Below are 20,515 nucleotides of genomic sequence, written 5' to 3'. Positions count from 1 at the left end.
GGGGTGGGAGGTGATCTCCCCATCTTACTCTTCAGCCATCTTGATGCTCCTCTCGGTTTAAATTTCTTTAAAAAATTAGGTAGTTTGAATAACATTGAACATGTTTGTAGGCCACTTGTCTTTGGAAGTATATTTTGAAAGGCACTGACTCAGCTGTGTTACAACCCGGACACCTTAAAATCTGAATAACTTATTTGAGCTAACATCTAACAGATATGATCTCATCAGTTCTGCAGAGAACACTAGAAGAATTTCAAGCATAACATTTCAAGTTAGGTGAATGGTGCTGTGAGAAGTTAAGCATAACAATTTTGTATTTAACGTAACGGGCTATGACTACAAGCAATTATTTATATATTTTTATGTATTCCTTGTTTGTTCAAAAAAATTAAGGAAATACTGTTAATTAGAAGTTTGTAATAGAAAAACGTTAACAGTAAAAAAATTAAAAATCTTGTGTACTTGTTAAGCGTTGTGGATCACCCATTTGTTTTGCTACTACTCTGAAGATTTTAAGATTTTGTGACACTGCAGATTTCTCATATTGTTTTATTAACAAATCCTAACATTAATAACAATTATGACAATTCTTAGAAAGGGTATTTATGAGTTCATTTAGGAGAATGTGGAAATTATTTAAAGTTGAGCACAGAGTCTTGCTCGATGGCAAACTGAAGAAGCACAGGTGATTGAGCAGGAGAGTGGGAGGTCCAGCCCCTGGGACCTGATGGTAGGGGATCTGGGTGATGGCAGGTCTAAGAGCCTTCCTGGGGAATGCCGTGTCACGTTGCCACAGAGGTGAACCACTGAGATACTTACAGGGACAATTTCAAAACTTCATCCTCAGACAGATGGAAATTAAATTGTTTGAACAGAAATTTTGGGCAGTTCCTCAGCTCCTGAGTATATTTCTTTGAAATTGTCAAGCCTAAATAAAAAATTAGAGGTTGAGTGATGATATTTACCAATAAGTGCTTCTGTTTCACATTTTGTGGTTTAGAAAAATGTTTTTACTTTGAACTCTTATGGTACTAAGTAATTTAATAAAAATATTCTTTGTCTATGGGACTATAAATGATTGATAATTCTTTTTTTGTATTCTGTTCTTTCCCCCTAAATTCTAAAGACAAAGGAATGTCTGTCCTTTTTAAAATGAGGATGCAGCATGGCAAAATAAAAAAAAAAAAACTAATATATATAACACAAGTTTTTTCTAGAATAAGACAGAACTGTAGATGAAACTAAACTTTGAATATTCACTAACCTTCACTGGGGATGTTTTATATTTTCAAATGGAAATTAAAAATATACTTTTTATGGTTTTAGATAGAACTAGAGGTTGTCATAAATAACAAGCTTTGCACAGGTTCCCGGTGTTTGCTAAGTTCTTAGTCTTTGAGTGTTGCCTGGTGGAGTATGAATCATTCTTGCTTTGTGATAATTGCTCTTCTGCCCAGTTCTGAAGGGGACTCTGGGTGTGTGTCATTATCACACTGATTCCTCTATTCTGGGGTTTGAAAGACATTTTTGTGACATGCTGAGGATCTTGTCCTTCTTGGGGCTAGTCACAAGCAGCAGCAGTGATTTCTCAATGGAGAGAAACAATGGAGAAATTGGCAGGCCAGATCCTTGAAATCCTCTGCCTGCCATTGCCACTCTTGGAGAAGCAAACTGAAGTTTTCATTTTTGGCATATTCTGTAGTAAATCTCATTTGTTTTGTTGATTAGCTAGACTGGAAGAAATAATAGCTGTCTCTAAATACCCAATTTGTGATTAAGGTTGGAGCACAATGATGACACTAATTTCATTTTAGTTAGTATTTGCTGGGGCGCTTTGTATTTCTTTCCAAGAAAGCTGAGAAGCTCTTAATTCTAGAGAAGGGTGAGTACATTTAGGTATACATTTCAGTCCAGAGGGTTTAAAAATGATGTAATTAGTACCTGTGGGTTCAGGAGTCCTGACTGATCTCATAAGATGCTGTGATAATTCATGAGAGACAGGAAGATTTGGTTCCAAGAACTTTGGAGGGTTCACTGACCACATGATATATATAGCTTCTTAAATTCCATATATATATGTTAGCATATGGTATTTGTCTTTCTCTTTCTGACTTACTTCACTCTGTATGACAGACTCTAGGTCCATCTACCTCATTACAAATAGCTCAATTTTGTTTATTTTTATGGCTGAGTAATATTTCATTGTATATATGTGCCACATCTTCTTTATCCATTCATCCGATGATGGACACTTAGGTTGTTTCCATCTCCTGGCTATTGTAAATAGAGCTGCAATGAACATTTTGGTACATGACTCTTTTTGAATTATGGTTTTCTCAGGGTATATGCCCAGTAGTGGGATTGCTGGGTCATATGGTAGTTCTATTTGTAGTTTTTTTAAGGAACCTCCATTCTGTTCTCCATAGTGGCTGTACCAATTCACATTCCCACCAGCAGTGCAAGAGTGTTCCCTTTTCTCCACACCCTCTCCAGCATTTATTGTTTCTAGATTTTTTGATGATGGCCATTTTGTTGATGGCCATAGCTTCAGACATTAGTAAGAGGAAACCATTTCACAAGTTTGATTTAGAGGGGGAAAACCTAATCAAAGGTTTTAAGGATTAAAGGCTGCCCCCTCTTGTAGCATTATAATAGTTACTCTGCATCCTTTACTCTGCTTCCATCATGACTCAAAGCACATAAAGAATGGTACCATAAAAGAGGTGACTCCCTTGTGTTTATGTCAGTTTTTTTTTTTTTTTTTTGTACTGACAGTCTATGGCCTAGCTGCCAAAATTTATGGAGTAGGTTTTTTTTTTTTTTCCTCCTAAAATTTACTGATTAGATAGAAACATGATTCAACCTTTAGATGGAGACAATTCAAGTTGTGGCATTGGATCCAATATAGAAAAAGGAACTTGTGTATAGAATCTCACGTTTCTACCTACTTGGGGAAAGCACAGTTCACCGCAATATTTACCTTTAAGTGATAGCACACAGCTTAGTTCAGTCAAGTCCTTTGTGAGCAAAATATGAGATTAATGAAATATTTGATAACCTTTCAAATATTGCTTTCATATGTTTCTTCTGGAAAATACTGGGAAGAACATAGTGAAGGGCTTGGGGTAGGAACATCCACATAGAGATGCAGATGTCTATATCAGACTTTGGGGCACATGGTTCCTCTCCAGCACACGTGTCAGAGGTTGTCAAATGCTGAATTTGAAAAGAATGTTAAGAACCTTAGATTCAGTGAAATTTATATTTTTTTAAATCTATAAAACATACTGGGGTCTTTGAAGTTTTAGCCTTAGGAATTAATAGGTGATGTTTTGAGATGAAAACAAAAAAAACACTTATTTCTGATGAAATCTGAAGTTGTTAATGTAAAAACCTTAATTTAGTAATATTTAAAAATTTTATACTGTTTCATTTAAGAAGCATAGGACACATATATGTCATTTTGTGGAAGATAATTCAGATTAATATTTTGCCATTATGTATTCAGTTTTTTGTAAAGTTAGTACCTTGACTCGAGAATGTTAAAAGATGACATTACAAGGTAATTCTTTTACACAAAAACATTATTGCTTTTATCATTGTTTCATGGCTCACGGGCCCAGCCGCTCCGCGGCATGTGGGATCTTCCCGGACCGGGGCACGAACCCGTATCCCCTGCATCGGCAGGTGGACTCTCAACCACTGTGCCACCAGGGAAGCCCTATCATTGTTTTTAACTTTAAAATTTAAATTTCATTATGGCTTTTTTTGTTTAACGTTAAAATTTCATGAACACAATTATATTGTTATTTAATGTCATTTTATTCAGTGACAAACGTTCTTCCATCTTAAATAGTATCTATTGCATATAACAGATAACTTACGTTTAAATTAAAAATTTAAGCAAGTCGAGCTCTTTGCTTTCAATTCTTGGCTAACACTAACCTAAAAAATCATATCAACCTCTGTTATTTAGTAAAAATTAATAGCTGCTTTCTAGAACCAGGGGCTTCAGGGTTTAATCTTCTTACCTTACTTTGGGCTCTGCAGAGTCTCTCAGGGCAGCTCAATTAATTTATAACAGTGCTGCTCAACGTGTGCTGAGGAAATAATACAAAATATCCAAAATCTTTCATATTTAGAGCCTTTCACCAAAGTCATACTGAGGTAGATATGATCTTCTTTTGATTAAATCCAGAATATCAATATGATCTTAGTACTTTCGTTTTATAACTCATCAAATTAAAGATAAAAATGTATTTCCCTCCAGTGGACAGGAGTACAGTATTAACCAAGTATGAGGGATGAGGAGAAAGAGGTAGGGAAGTAAATTCACACTGATGCTGAAATTGTAGTTAATTCAAAATAACCAATGGAATCAAACAACTCAAATGAGCTAAAAGCTGATTAAAAATAATCTGTAAATTGTGTATCAAGATACTGTCCTATTTGGGATTATTTAAATGACAATGACAGAAGGATTTTAACTATTTTTTGAGGAAATTGTTGGAATGGACATATAAATTGAACATTCTGCTATCTGCATGTTTCGATATATGATTATATTCATGGTTGTAAGAATAATAGTGGGAGGTAATAATATTTTTTTATTGTTTTGAAGTGTAGAACAAGTGTATAATTTCAAAATATCCTCATAGTTGCATAGAAATGAAGTCTGGTAAACTAAGACTGAAGGAGATGTAAGAGATCAAAATAATGACAAAAAATTAGCAGTTAAGCAAAGTGGTCTTCTATATTCCTGCCTTATTCTTTTATAAATACAAATGATAGGGCAGATGACAGACTGCTGTGGCCTGAGGATTGCAAAGCAAGTGTGGAAGTATGACGTAGAGTGGGTACCATTATTTCTATTCACTAGGCTGTGAAGGAAAGGCAAGAGGAGGCCTGTTGATGGGAGGATAAATGTTGTTTTGTCTCCATTCTTTAATATGGGAGAGATTAAGCATATTTATGTTCTGTGAGGATTAACCTTGATTTTTTTTTTTTACAGAAGAGATTAGACCATTTTGAGAGATTTCTGCATATTTGGTACAGAAGTTAGCAGAGTTAAACTTGTAAAAGTAAAAGAACAAAAAGATAAGAAAAAAGAAAGTCAGGTTTTAGGGAAAATTAATTTTAAAAGAATGTTGGATAGTAGAAAAATAGTATAGTATTGGTAAAAGTTACAGTTTATGTTGGAAATACAAACATTATGTTTTTTTTCTTATAATGTAAATAATTAGTCTTTGCAGTCCTGAGATGGTGGTATAATATTGTTAAAATATTCTGTTTTATACTTATTGTTTTATACTTATCATTTCTTTTTACGTGTGGGTGCAGTTTTACTTTTTGCCTGAAGCTTGGTTTGACCTGCTAAGACTTTTCTCTTTCTCAAAATTCACCTCCTTCATCTTTTGCCCCTATTGTTCTACAGCCAAATCTCACTTGAAATTCACCAGTGCCCTCCTAACTATCATTGGCAATGACCTTTTGTCTACGCTCCTCCTAATTGACGAATCTGTTGTAAGTGACAGTTTTGGACAGTGCACCATTCTTGAGCATCTCTTTGTGTACCTTTTAAAGCACTACATTTTCTTTGTTTTCCTTCTACCTCTGAGTCTCTTTTCTTGGCCTCTCTGTATTCATAATCTTATGGACACCAATTCTGTATCAAGAATTCACATTCCTTGCAGTTCTATCATTATCCTCTTAATTTCTCACTCTACATGCTCTGTTTTAGAGATTTCGTCTATTCTATTGCTGTCAACCATCGATTACCATTTAAAAGCTCTAAATTTTATATGCAGCAACAACTTTTCAGTTGTTGGACAGCTCAACGTTAGCATCTAATTCTAAAATTTTACCTACTCTCCCAAATCTTCATATTCTCCCCTTCCCTATCTGAGTTGTTTTTTTTTTTTTTTTTTTTTTGCGGTACGCAGGCCTCTCACTGTTGTGGCCTCTCCCGTTGCGGAGCACAGGCTCCGGACGTGCAGGCTCGGCGGCCATGGCTCACGGTCCCAGCTGCTCCGCGGCATGTGGGATCTTCTTGGACCGGGGCACGAACCTGTGTCCCCTGCATCGGCAGGTGGACTCTCAACCACTGCGCCACCAGGGAAGCCCCCTATCTGAGTTTTTGATATTAAAATATATAATATAATGAGCCTAAGGCAAAAGACATTAGGCAAAAGAGTTGTCTACAAGAAGAGGGATAATTATAGACTATACCTTTATACACAATACTTAATTTAAAAGTCACATTGGGAGATTAATGTGAAAAAGGGAGGGAGGAGATGACTCATGTAGTATTTTAAACTAGTAACTCAGGTAGGAAAGAGAGAAAATAAGAATGGAAGACACCATGCTTTAGAAGTACTATTCACATGTGCTACATTGGAATTGTGAAATAAGCAGAAGAGACCAATTATTGGCAGTGTTAATTAGATAAATGTAAGATGTCATAGAAAACTGATAAATGTTTTATCAAATCAAGTAATCACTTAGACCAGTAGAAAAATAGAAGGAAATTTGATTATTGTTTTGTTTGCTTTACAAGCAAAACTGATCCTGCTAAGAGAATGGTGTAAGCAATAGTGTTAGTTCTGTTATCTCTGGCCACATGAGAGTAGAAAGGTGTGAGACATTCTATCTATCTGTCTCTGAGTCTCTGTCTCTGAACAGAATCTAGAGTGTGTGAGAGATGATGGTGCAGGGTGGCTCACTGATGTCTTCACTGGAGCTTCTAACAGAAGTTCTGTGAGCTCCCTCTCTCCCCACTAGCTATCCCAGGGGATCTGTGACCTGCGCCAAGAACATAAGTTACCTTGACCTAGTGTAGCATAGTGGTGAGATTTTACTGGCAACTTGAATTCCCAAAGAATAGTTGGACCAGGGATTTGAAGGATTTACCAAAGTACAATGCTCTTGCTTGGGGTTCTTAGAAGAGAGAAAACTCCTAATACCAAACTTATTACTGGCTAATAACAGCATGTCCTTCAGAAAACATGCAAAAAGCTTCTCCCTCAAAAACACTTCACATCTAAGTCCTCACTCTAACAAAGCCCTCCGTGATTTGGGCTCAGAGTCCCTCATCTTAAGTCTCTCCCAACTGTGAATAATGGGGAGTCCATAGTGATCAAGAGAGTATTTTCTATTTAAAAATTTATCTTTCACCTATTTAACCAAAATATAAACTTCACTGTCATCTTAACTCCTGCCCCCTCGCTCCCACATCAGTCAATCCTCAAGTCCTGTCTAACAAGAACTCTCAAGTAGGTTTCTCCCATCATTTCCATTCACAGGGCTATACAGTCTCTTATGTCTGGAGACATCATGGCAAATTGAGAGAGTGGCACTGGTGTCAAGGTTTGGAGTATATTATAAACTATGTGGACCACATGTTCATGTAGTTATTTCCTAAACACTGCAGGCAGTCTTTTATAGACATGCCTTTGAACACACTATTTCCTTTCTCTGGAATTCCTTTCACCACATGCATCTTTCCAAACCTAAGTTAAATGTCACTGGCTTCATGAAACCTGTTGGAATCCGCCAGGCAGATTTAGTCAGCTTCTGCTTTGTCCTGTTATGGTCTTTTTACTTCCTTCTGTTAGAATATCTATTCTGCTCAACTGTAATTTTATTATTTTTGTATTATTTATATATATAGATATAGATATATATTTAAATATATATCTATATCTATATCTATATCTATACATACATATATTGGACAGACCCAATAGGCTATAAACCCATAGAGGGCACAGCTCACAGCATTAATCTTCATATCCTCAGCTCATAGCCTCGTGCCTGATCTATAGCAGTTGCTCAATAAATATATGTTTGAAAATCTGTATATGATATAAAAGGCTTAAAAATGCTCTTGCTGTTGCCACTGGAGAATAAGAAAGAATTTGTGTTCTTTCTCCAACAGAATACAGTGAGAATTTGGTTTGACTGTGGACATACTCTAACAAGATAAAAGAATGTCTCTCTTTTGCCCTTTTAGGCTCACCTCTTGAACCCAAATCCAGTTTATTCAAATTAAGGGAGTTGATATGATTAGTGTTGGAAAGATTTTATGTAATGGGATTTGGCTTACCGCAAGCAAATTTGGATGAATATGAGTCTCTTGTAATATTTTAACATTTTAATTCATTGCTGACTCTACAGGGCAAAGGGGATCATGACCCTTAGTCCAATTTCAGGATGATGAATTGAGGTTTTCTCTGACAGGGCAGAGGATAAAACATGTCTTGTTTCAGATATAGTACTGAAAATTGCATATATATTTAAAGTAGGCAAATTCAGTGCCATAATGGTTAATATTTTTGCTAAAATAGGTTAGAGTCCTTATAGTGATATATGCTTAAAATTATAAATTAATTATTAATTACCTACTCTGTGCTATGAATTATGTGATATGGAATAGATGCTGAAAATTATGTTCATCCTTGTAATGAGGTGCTTCCTATCAAGTTAGAATGTTAAGAAAAAGGAGAATCACTGGGCAATACAGATTTTCTGGAAAAAAGAGAAGAGAATCATTGCTAACTAATCCACGAAGCTTTCAGCAACATTGGTCCAAAGATCAGTGTGGGAATTCTAGATGGGGAAACATCATGATCAAAGACACTTGAATTCTCAGTGCTCTTTATCTTCCCACTGACGTTGGGCTGTTGTTACAGAGAAGTGGGATTTTGGGTTGGAATCAGTATGAGGACCATTTACAGGGCACCTAAATGCCATGTGGGGTGATTTGGACTCTGTGAAATGTCATAGGGAGACATTATAGATTCTTACGCAGGAATACAACATGATGAAAAAAGAAGTTACAGTATATTATTTGGGAAATTGTAAGATTTCATGGATTTGATAGGGACTGGAGACAGGATGGTGAATTGGGACAATGTTACACTGGTTAAGTTTGGAATAATTATACTGTTTATATTGCTGATCTAGTTATGGTGCTTTAACTTCATGAACTGTTTCTCAATCTTTTTTATTCCCCCAGTGTAGTCTAGGTCTAGATTAGGAGTTATTTAACCCTACTTTAACTATGCCAGGCATAGTTTTAATAGCATGAGGTAGTGAAAAGAGCCTAGGACCAGTGGTCCTGGTCTCATTTAGGCCACAACTAGCTGCAAGCCTGTAGTCAGGTCATCTGACATCATTGGGCTTTCCTTCCCTAATTTGGAAATAAAGAGAGTTGACCTGGATGAATTCTAGGGCCTTTTCAGTTGACCTTTCTGCAGACCAAAAGAGTTAAAAGAAGCTTCCAAAATTTTCACCTTATCATTGAGATTCTAAAGTAATGATCATATATTTTAATGCATACTAGGAAAAATACATCTTTAACATTTATAATTTGGTAGAATATTCTACCCTCCTATAAGATAGGTGGTAGGTTCATAATGACTACAATATATTGGCAATTACCTTTTCCAAGAATGTGTTAAAATACAGAAGAAAATAGCAGAAAATTTACACTTGTAGATGAACACAGTGTGCTTACTGTATAATTTAAATGTTTTAAATGAAGTTACTTATTTGCATAATAAGTATGTCCTAAAAATAACAATACTATTCATTGATTTGAAATTAAAACAAAAATAAGTGTAAATCTGGAAAAGATGTCATGTTACTATATAATTAGATGTATTAATAAACATGTGGACTATCACTTGTTAGGCTAAATTTGGCAAGGAAATATATTTTAAGGTAATGAATCTCTATTTTTTTACTTAACAATTTTCTATTTATATTTTGCAAGTGTTTATTGATTGTCATTAGTTTGTTCACCTCCATAATATGTATACAGTTGTATGCCACATGTTTTAAAATAAGTAGCTTTCTAGAATTACTTGTCTAAATTGAAGTTTAAATTTGATCACTATAGGAAATGATTTGTAGGAAACCTTGTGTGAAATATATCAGAATACCCAGCTAAACACTACAGATGATTTCTAATGTCTTAAAACTAGGCAAATTATTACAGTGTCTAGACAGAGTCTGAAGACATGGTAGAAAATTTTTGATAAATTGGTTTTATAGACCAAAAAATTATTTGGTTTAAGTTTTTAAACAAACTTAAAAAATTGTTTGGTTTACTTAATTTTTTAAACCAGTGAGAAGATGCATAACATGATGTTTAGTTACTTGAAAAAAATTAAAAGAAAAGGACATTTTATCCCATGGTGTATTTTCCTTTAATAAACAAATATTTATAAGAGCCATTAGAAAATTATTTCTAATGATCTGGTCTGAGTAGCACTGTCATTGTCATCACCTGGGATGTTCTGTAAAAAGGCAGATTCCAGGGGTTTTCTGCAGACATAGCAGTCTCTGTGTATACCTCTGATATCTATGTTTTAAACAAGTTTCTGGGGAGTTTATTATGCATACTGAATGTAAGAACTACTTTTCTAAATATATTATTCATTCTTATCCAGCTGCTGGCAGTTTTTTACGTGTTGCTTGATACTGGGTATTGAAGAGTGGGATCCTGAATTTGAGGGTTGAAGAACAGTACTCTGCTTGGATATCCAGAAAAAAAAATGGAAATAACTGGTTGTTTTATTATCTACAAGTAGGCTTTTCTATCTTTCAGTTTGAAATTAAGAACAATAACAAAATATGCCCTTTTCAGTTCTTAAACTCTCTGAGTGTTCTACACATTTTTGTTATGTAAAACAAACTATTAGATATTGGAAACTATTGTTTTTTTACTTTCACAACACAGATTTTCCCAAAAGAAAGTTTCCTGTAAGTTGGACTTATAATCATTTTATTTCCTCCATAAAAATCACCAAATTTATCTGCAAATTTTATAGGATTCATAGTCTTTTATTTATTTTATTTATTTTTATTTTTATTTTTTTAATAGGTGCTTTTTAATTAACTGATTGTTTTCAGTTATTTTGGAGTACAATAAGAAATTTGGAATTTTGAAAATAGAAGGTATAAACCATATTTCATTTCCTCATAGAATTATACCCCGTTTTTTACATATAGATCCATAAGAAATTGCACACATAGAAAACAATACAGGAAGCAGAACCAATCTTTAAAAGCAAGAAACAGAAATACACTATAGGAAAACATTTCCAGAGGCAGTCACCACAATATTAAAAGGGTTAAAAGTCATGTTATCAAAGCAATGTGTTTAGCAGGGTAACCGGGGGAGTCTAGAACATCACTTCTGCTTATGTTGTCGAATGCCTTTGCCTTTTAAGCTACTTTCAGATTCCAGGTAACTGTTGATATATTTATTACATAACAAATTAAACCAATAGTGATAAATATAATCCTAAATCATGTTACACAAGGTCCTTAATTGGTACAATCACACATTAGTTTTGTTCAGATATGTAAAAACACAAACCATCTGCATTTGTTTCCTAAGCTTTCCTGCACCTTGAACAGTCAAGTTCAGTCTTTTCCGGGTACCTCAGACTGGATTCCCCTCTGACAACCACAACCTTGGTTTCCATAACAAGCTGCTCTTAAAGTGGTACTGTACCCCCAGGCACCAGTTAGGTCCCCAGTGGCAGGCAGTTTATGCTCTTTGTGGGTGGTTTCTGGGCCCTGACTTCACCTCTCACCTAGGTGGCCTGGGCCTTAAGCCTTTAAGACTCAGGCCCCTCTGGCAGCCTACTCATTGTAGTCTTTACTCACCAGTCGGCTAGAGCCCCTCAGTGTACACATGGAGTTTAACAGGTTGGGACTAGTGGGTGGTTAAGCTGGAGGAAAAGGCAAAAGCACAAAACCCAATAGGCTTTGCTATAGAGGGCAAGAGAGGCTGAAATTTGCTGCTACTTGCCTATGGTCACGACGCTGGCAGAAGCAGAGCAGAAATTATATAACACCATTCAACAGCTTTAAGATACAAGAACCCTACACATACTCACTGGACAGAGGGCCAAGAAAACAGGACAACAGTGCTTCTACTGGGGCAGTTCTGTGGAACTGACATTCCTGACATTTGGTGCTGGCTGCATAGATTAAGGTAGTACGGCCTATACATCTAAAGGATGGCATGTTATGAAGCCACTGTAATGACATGAGAACACTTTATGTTAAGAGGGGAAAAAAGTGCACAGATTATAGCTATAGTTTCCTCTCAATTTGTTTTTTTTTTTTAAAAAAGGCCAGAAGGTAACATTAGCCATGTTTGTGAATTAGCATTTCCAACGGAGAATCTGTCTTTAGTCTTGTGATTCTCATGCAATAATTTCTGACTGAAGTTATCTGGCACGTTTTCTACCTAAGGATTCATAGTCTTTTAAATGTTAAATAAAAAATTCCAAATATGCCCACAAAAGCCTCTGCTGATAATATTGCTGTTCAGGCTGAGATCGCTATCAGGAAATTCTTGATATCATTGTTCTTACATGTAGATATAGATTTCCTTCTTGCCTTTAATTAAGACAAACTTTTTGCCTCCACTCCAAATGTATTACAAACAAAAACGCTGAATTCACAAATGGGGATGATCTCCAATTTGAAGCTAGTCACAGTAATCTCCTTGATGACAAGAAGCTTATCTTATTATCTAAGTATTTCTCATTACCAAAAGAATTTTTGCATACAGTGTGTTTCCAATGATATGTAAGTCAATGAATGCTAGTCAAGTTTTATAGGCCCATGTGACACTGAAGTCGTAGAAAATTATATTATGGAATTTGGACAGTTTCATGAGAAGTCTGTCTTGAATCAGAATTTTATACTTAGACATCAGTGATTTATGGCCTTCATCAGTGGCTTAATTCAGTGATTACCTTTAGCTCATATTAATACAGGAGTCTATAAATATTGAAAACTAAGTTGGTGTTCAATTCCTAATAACCAAATCTTCCTATTCTTTAGCTCCCTAGTTACACCACAGGACTTATAAAATTAATAGAAAAATGGCAATGTCTTTAATTCACATTCATTTTTCCTTTCTGATGGTCTTTCTTTTGCACTACCTAGTTTTTGGACAACATCCCTTACTATATTAAATTTTAGATTTCAGAGAGGAAGGGAACTATCACATTTTAACAATCAAGTTTTATCAATGGTCTTGTAATGATGGTGATTTCCTGAATCACCAATTTTTCCCCATTACCCTATTCCCCTTTGCCATTTTCAGACTGTGTTGGTGACTGTAAGGTAAACTTGAAGTTTTCTGTCTGGCAAAATCTTTAATTCCTTGGGGATGTTCAAAGTGTTAAGACTGATGGATCTGAAAGTGGTAAAGTCTAATAAGAATTGCTGTAACAACCATGATGATAAGGGGAAGACAGTTTGCTTATCTTTTTATGTATATTGTCTCTCTTCTTCCTGACTCGACAGCTCCCCCCACGGTTCGTATTGTGCATTCAGGCTTGGCCTGTAACATTGAGGAGGAGCGCTACTCGGAAAGGGTCTACACTATACGGGAAGGAGAAACCCTGGAACTGACCTGTCTGGTCACAGGACATCCACGTCCACAGGTGAGTCCCGAACCGTGATATTGTGGAAAACTCTCTTTGACTTTTCTTGGAAGTCAAAAAGTGTACATTTTAGATGATTTAGCTAAAAATGTGTTTGTGTGTGTATGTGTGTGTGTGAAATTCAAGTATGTGTGCAATGCAGGTTAAGAGTAGTGACTGCTGAACATTCAAGCTTGAAGTATTCATGTGGATAAGACAAAAAAAAAAGAAATTTTTGTTTTGGTATTGTGAGAGATTTAAAAGACATTTCTAAGGAGACTGTTAAAAAAGACAACTACAAAAATATCTCAGTCAGATAACAATTCATATGGCAATGAATTTATTTTAGAATGTGGAACATGATTTCACGATGACATAATTGCAGTGGAGGAAGCATTTGTTCTAAGAATGTGATGAACGAGGTCACATGTACTTTCCTTACTCCTAGTCATTATATTCATAGAAAACCTCAAAAAACAAATGTTTGTAGGTGCTGTATGAATTCAGGTTCTCAAGAGTCAGCAGCTACAGCTTTCACAGCTAATTTAGTAGCAGGAACAGAAATTGAGACTTTCACAGGGCACTAAAATTACAAACAATGAGCAAAGAAAAAGCTTGTAGGAGTGAAAAAAGGGGTTAGATATAAGATAGTATAGTTAGGCTATGTATCTATGATGTAAAAATTTAATTCAGATACAGAATATTCAGGATGTTTTTATTCATTAATTGTCAATTCTTATTGTCATATATTTAACTTGACTGGTTCAAAATATGGATTGGTATTAAACACAAACACTGTGATGGAAAAGAAGTCTCATTTGGTAGACAGAGTTACATATTTTAAGTATTTGTATTACAGAAAAAAAAAATCCAGCTAACACGACTCTATATGGGAAAGTAAAGAACAATGTGGAGATTATAAAGTCTCACATCATTTCTATCTTGTCTTTTGGTCCTGTCATCCTTAACTCTTTAATCCTCAAGGATGTTTTGACTCTACAATTTTGACCCTGAAGAACAAATAAAAATAAGCATATGAACTTCACAGAATGAAGCACAGATTGGTAAGACCATAAATAAACTGAAATGGTGAAATATGTTTTACAAAACTTATGCTGCTGATAAAATGGAAAACAATAAAAGTAACCTAGGAAAATTCATTGAAAAATATTGAAAAATATTAAAATCTGTAGTGGCTAAAATTGCAAACTATGACACATGCTAAGAACTGAAAAATTATTAAAGAATAAAATTGTCTCAATAAAATTGAGTTACAGAAAATTTGACCCAATATAATTAGACTTAGTAGAAAAAATGATTGCAAAACTAAATATATAAGCACAGAAGCAATAATTGTTAAAATGTGATGTAGATGAAGCTAATATGTAAAGCATTTTTATTTTCAGATTTATGCAGAAAACAGTATAGCCCAATGAAAATAATTTTATTAAAATTAAAAAAATGATAACACTAACTAAAGAATATTATCCCAAAGAAAGTTTAGTGTTGTTATAATTTGATTTTCTTAATTTATATACATAGAATAAAAATTCCAGAATAAAAAAGTTGGGATCAAAGTAGGAAGGTCCGAGTAAACCTAAAAGAAGCCACAAGAGAAGACTCATTGATGCTCTCATTATTCCCACAATGAATGTACCAAGTTCTGCAGCTTCTGAACTTCAAATTTTACTTAAAAATGCAACTTATCTTTGTTTTTAAGTCATCCCATTCCTCTCCCTCTATCTTCATCCTTACATTCCCTTAATATTAGACATTTCTTATTTTCTCCATACATCTTCCCTTTCGTGATTCAGCAATCTGGATGCAATCTTTGAGCTCTGGCCAATCCAAAAGTAGTTCTGAAAAACAGAAGTAGGTTATTGCCTTATTTATTTTTCCTGAGAAATTCCATTTTTGGAAACATTTCAATATGTTATGAGCCTATGAAAAATTTATTATTTCAGTATTATTATTTCTTCATTCCTAGAAGTAATTCAGGTGTTTGCAGGTGAATCCGTTTCAGTTTATATTGCATATTTGGAAAATTAACTAGGCCTCTTCTTTGTCGACAAACTGTATAAGGAAGGCTGACAGAACAGCTGGGCCTTTGCATCCTGTCCAAATACTAAAGGGCATGCTGTTGGCATCTGGTCCTGAGGATAATTTTTCTTGGCTGATACCATGAAGCTGGAATGACTTTCTTACTCCTATATCTAATCTAAATATGATAATGTAGTGAAAGAGAGAAGTTCCTCATTCACTCTTCAGAAGATTTCTTAATCTGTTGCCTATTCCTGTGGCAACGAGTCATAAAAATTTCCATTTCTACAAGTATTTAAGGCAGCATTTTTTTCTAGATTCTTTAAAATTTTCTTTAAAATAAAGTAAATGAAGAAGGTCAGTACATAGCAGTGGTTAAGAGCATGGTACTGGGGACTGCCTGGATATAATCCAGGATCCATCATGACTACTAGTGTGACCGTGGGAAAGTTCCTTAACCTCTCTGTTCTCTGTGCCTCAGTTTTCTTATCTATATAATAACGATGATGCTAACCATCTTATCTATATCATAGACTCCTTTCAAAAGTTAAATGTATGTGTAAATATATATGTACATATATTATGTATATACACATATATACATATATACATGGTACATAGTAAGCATTATATTGGTACATAATAAAATATATATTGGCTTTATATTATTTTTAAGTAATTTATATTTTGACTCCAACGTCGAACATATTTGAAATAAGTAAATTTTACAAAAAGGTTCTTAGCATTTCTATGTCTAAATTAAATGCATTTCAATAAATTTCAATATTTTTGTGTTTTAATGCACTGCAGAGCTTTTGCATCTCTGTTAATTAGTTTTTTTTTAGCTTGCAAGGACTAGAACTGTGTTCAGACTACCTCATTTAAGGAGGGCTTATTATAAAAGTATGTGGGAAGGTAAAAAAGAAAGGAGACAAGGATTTGTCACTAAATCTACCAACCTAATATTACTTCTGGATATCCATAATTTCAGGATTTTGCTACCTACTCTCTTAATTTTCCTTCTTTCCTTTTTCTTTCCTTTTCTTCTTTCCTTCCTTCCTTCTTTCATTCCTTCTCTCCCTTCTTCTCTCCTTCCTCTGTTCTTTCTCCCTCAATATTACCACACCAATAACAAATGAATTATGAATATAGTCCTCTTGTAAATGATTTAAACAATAGGATATTTGACATACTGGACCTGTTTTCTGCATCATGTGAGAGACTCTCCAACTGAAACACCTAATATTTTTTCAATGTATCTTTGGATAGAATATGGGAAAGGGTTTAGGAGAAGTATGCAAAAATTTATTAATCACAAATTTTATATCAGTGAGTAACTTCACAGTCTCCCCCCCGCCACACACACACAGTCTCATCCCCTGGTGACATACATCTTTATTAAGGTCATGGTTACAAGGGGAAATGTACTCACCATAGCTGTTTAGGAGAAAGCTCTTATAGCCTTTCTGATCATTGATGTCACACCTTCAAATAGTTTTGTTACCATTACTTTTAATGTAGGATATGGAAAGCCTCTTTTGGTTCAACACTTTACTCCAAAACTACTGATACATTTTATTCCCAGTACATCAGCATTAACCAAAGATTTTTTTTAATTTAATAAAAATCTTCATGAATATAAAGGGTCATTTTTGTTCCTCAGGAGATCTGAATCCATTTGCAGTTATTTCAGAGTTCATCATTTGTTTAATTCCATGGACAGTCCTGATGCTTAGAAGAAACATTTATCATACAGTTCCAGATACTTGCAAAAACGTTAGTCAGTGTACTTAATGAGATAATACATGTTGATCATTTAGTGGAGTACCTAGCAAAAAGTAAATACTTAGTCAATCATCACCATATTTGTGATTCCATTATTGATACAAAATAATAATTTATTCTATAAAGTTAATAATTCTCAGCTATTACTGTCATCACTACACAATTGCAGGTAACCCAGTAGAGTAGGTAGAGTATTTCTTACTCTCCCATTGAAGTTGGTTTTGGTCATATGCCTGGCTTTAACTAATGTATTTTGAGCTAGCTGTAATCTGGGCCAGATGTAGTGTCTGCACTGGAACAAATTGACACACCTCTGATACTAGCTGGTATATAGCTAGTCATCTGATAAATGAATGCTTTTCAGTTCTCAAGAAGAAGCTCTGCTCTGCCCTGGGTCAGGATGAACTCTGTCACTCTCTGTAACATTATAGTGCACAGGGAATTTGATTATCTTCATAATCTACATAACATTATACTAGTCCATTATGTTGATTATATCATGTCATTTTGACCTTTTGAACAGGAAGTAGCAAGTACTCTGGATGCCATATAAGATAGACACATGCCAGAGGATGAGAAATACAGTACCAAAATATTAGTAGTCCGTCAAATTGGAGAAGATTTCTGGAGTCTGATGGTCTGGGGCATGCTAGGACAAGCCCACCACTAAGGAGGTCCAGCATATGGTAAACTTTTTTGAACTTTAGGAGCTGCATACTACATTTGGAAATACTACAAGTCACTTTATCAGGCAACTTTAAAGGCTATGATTTTCAAGTAGGACTCAGAGGAAGAGAGGGCTCTGCAGCAAGTCCAGATTTTAGTGCAAACTGCCTCGCTACTCAGGCAATATGATCTAGCAGATTTGGTGTTGGACACGGATGCTGTGTGGATCTTTTATTAGGTCCTGAGAATAGAGTCACAGCACAAAACTTTAGATTCTAGAACAAAACTAAACTTCCTACAGCAGAGTACTGATTGCTGTTTGAAAAGCAGCTTTTTGGTCAATAGGGAGTAGGATCCAGTCGATACATGTCCCCTTGCTCAGGCAATTCTGTAACATATTCTACATGGCTCCTTAGAGGGTCCCAGTAGAATGGAGCCCCAGTCACTCTCAGCAGTGACTAGCATAATAACACTTTGTGGTATCGGTTTTTCTCCTCCTCTATGTCACTTTTCACAGCCCCCTACTCGGCTTCCCTGGGATTAATTCTGAAAATAAACTATCTACTTGTAATCTCCCTGTCTCAGCTTTTCTTTCCTGAGGCAACTCCAGCATATGACAGTACCTATCTCCTGGACTCAAACCTAATGAGGAGTGTGTTTATACACCTAATCAATCCTAGTTTCTGCTCCCTTGCTGCTGACCTTATGTTGCTTAATTCTGATTCAGAATTATTGTACTTCTACTTTTCCTGAAGACTTGTAAAGGTAAACCACAAGAAACTAGCCAAGGTAGGATGTTTAAGTAATTTTGCTTTTATTTCTTAAGACTTTTATATAATATAATTAGCATGCGTGTGGAGTATATTGTCCTCATTTATTCTCCTCATCTCTTGAAAAATATGTCTTCTACTCGAATTAAATCTAAGCATTGAAAGTTTGCAAGTTCATTTGCAAGGAATGTCATGTGATGGAGATTTACAATATAAATACAGACTGAGGATTTGTTTGGTTTTGACAGCTTTGCCTCTCATGGTCAAAATTGGATCTTCAGAGTGATCAGAAAATGGATATCAAAACAGAGTCAAAATAATTGAATATACAGATCACGTGAAAGTTAGAAATTAGATGTCTCCTTTTGAAATCTACATATTTCAATGAAAAATATTGTATATAAGAGTGATAAGACCGTAACCATTATTTTATTACAGCAGTCGACATGAAGTAAACTTTTTAAAATTATCAGGCCATTTCCAGAAGATAGAAGGAAATCAATATTGCCTATCAGTATATAATTGAGAATCTATTAGTTGTATTGTACATAGTTAAAATGGATCATTTTATGGTAAATAGTTGCAATTCTTTTAATGTAGAAGTTCTGAATAACTACATAGGCATTGATGATTTGGTTTTGTATTTTTATTATTAGAAGAATACTCCCACTGACATATTTTCAGATATGTATTATTTGACATATGAGGAGATTTTTAAGTGGTAGATATCCTACAATATAGTTTTTTTCCCTTAGATTTTTAATCTTTTTTGTAGTAGTTATTGAGCTGTCAACAAAATCTAAACGGACTAATCTCAACATAGTCTGAAGTGAATTTTTCATGATGGAATGATAATCAAATTAATTGATCTATTTTTAAGTCTATATTACATATACTTACATATATGTGCACATAAAGATAAATTCATAATAAAGTGTGAGGCATTTGGACACATTCAACATGTAAATGTCCATTTATAGTTATATGAATCCTTGCTATTTTAAAAAGGTAGCATGAAAACAAATATAGTAGTGGTCTACTTGTAATCCTATTGAATCAAGTTTATCCTCTTCACTTCTACCTATTACATTAAAGATGACAATTAAGAGAGTTGGATTTACTTGAGTTTTCAAACTCCAATTTAATGAAACACTCCATAGGTTGACATTAAAATATTGAGGTTTGAAACTTAAGTTTAATGATTTTAATTAAAATTATAGAAAATAATACCTATCCACTTCTATGCTAAAGAATATCCTGTCAGTGGTAATTAATAATCTATACCAGTGCTGGTTGTAAACACGACACATTTATTTCAAATTAGGCTCACCACAGGCTTTTCCTGAAATGCTCAGAGATGCTTCAAACAAAATCAATAAGGAATAAAACCTTTCTATAATTTGAAAAAGTTAACTTATGCTACACAAAAAAGTGCTTGTAAAATATGAGTATTTTCAGGGCTGAAAAAATGAGAAACAGTTATTAATAATGACTCAATTTTTTTTAGGAATTACTAATATTTTGATTTTCTTTTAGTGCCAAAGTCTTAACAAAAACCTAAAAATAACGTTTATTTTCCTGACAGTTTTATCTGTTTCTACCCACAAACATTGATTTCTCCCTTTTTCTGCTTCATGTGGAACATGAAGAAACATTATCCTGTACAACCCGGTCCCTTCTTGTTTACTTACTTGATTTTGGCAGGTATCATTAAATGATGTTGGATAAGCTTGAGCAGAACAAAATCTTTAGTTAATTAGTGTCTTCATTGTTGGGTGTCATAGGAATTCTGTATTT

The 20,515-nt window shown here is 34.5% G+C and overlaps 1 protein-coding gene across 5 annotated transcripts in view; it reads left to right on the top strand.

Moving 5' to 3' along the window:
- MDGA2 (MAM domain containing glycosylphosphatidylinositol anchor 2) overlaps window positions 1-20,515 on the top strand; it is an 820,633-nt gene that overhangs the window by 326,896 nt on the left and 473,222 nt on the right. For all 5 annotated transcript variants that reach the window (XR_014015308.1, XM_081227678.1, XM_081227679.1 and 2 more), the window contains one exon: window positions 13,339-13,478. Coding sequence is in view for 4 of the 5 variants with exons in the window: in XM_081227678.1 (XP_081083804.1) it covers window positions 13,339-13,478 (140 nt within the window). In the remaining variant the exon portion in view is untranslated. The remainder of the gene's footprint in view (window positions 1-13,338; window positions 13,479-20,515) is intronic.

Source organism: Mesoplodon bidens (genome assembly GCF_964165515.1).
Source record: "Mesoplodon bidens genome assembly, chromosome: 3".
Lineage (NCBI taxonomy): Eukaryota > Metazoa > Chordata > Mammalia > Artiodactyla > Ziphiidae > Mesoplodon > Mesoplodon bidens.
This window is presented reverse-complemented; position numbering and strand designations above follow the sequence as displayed.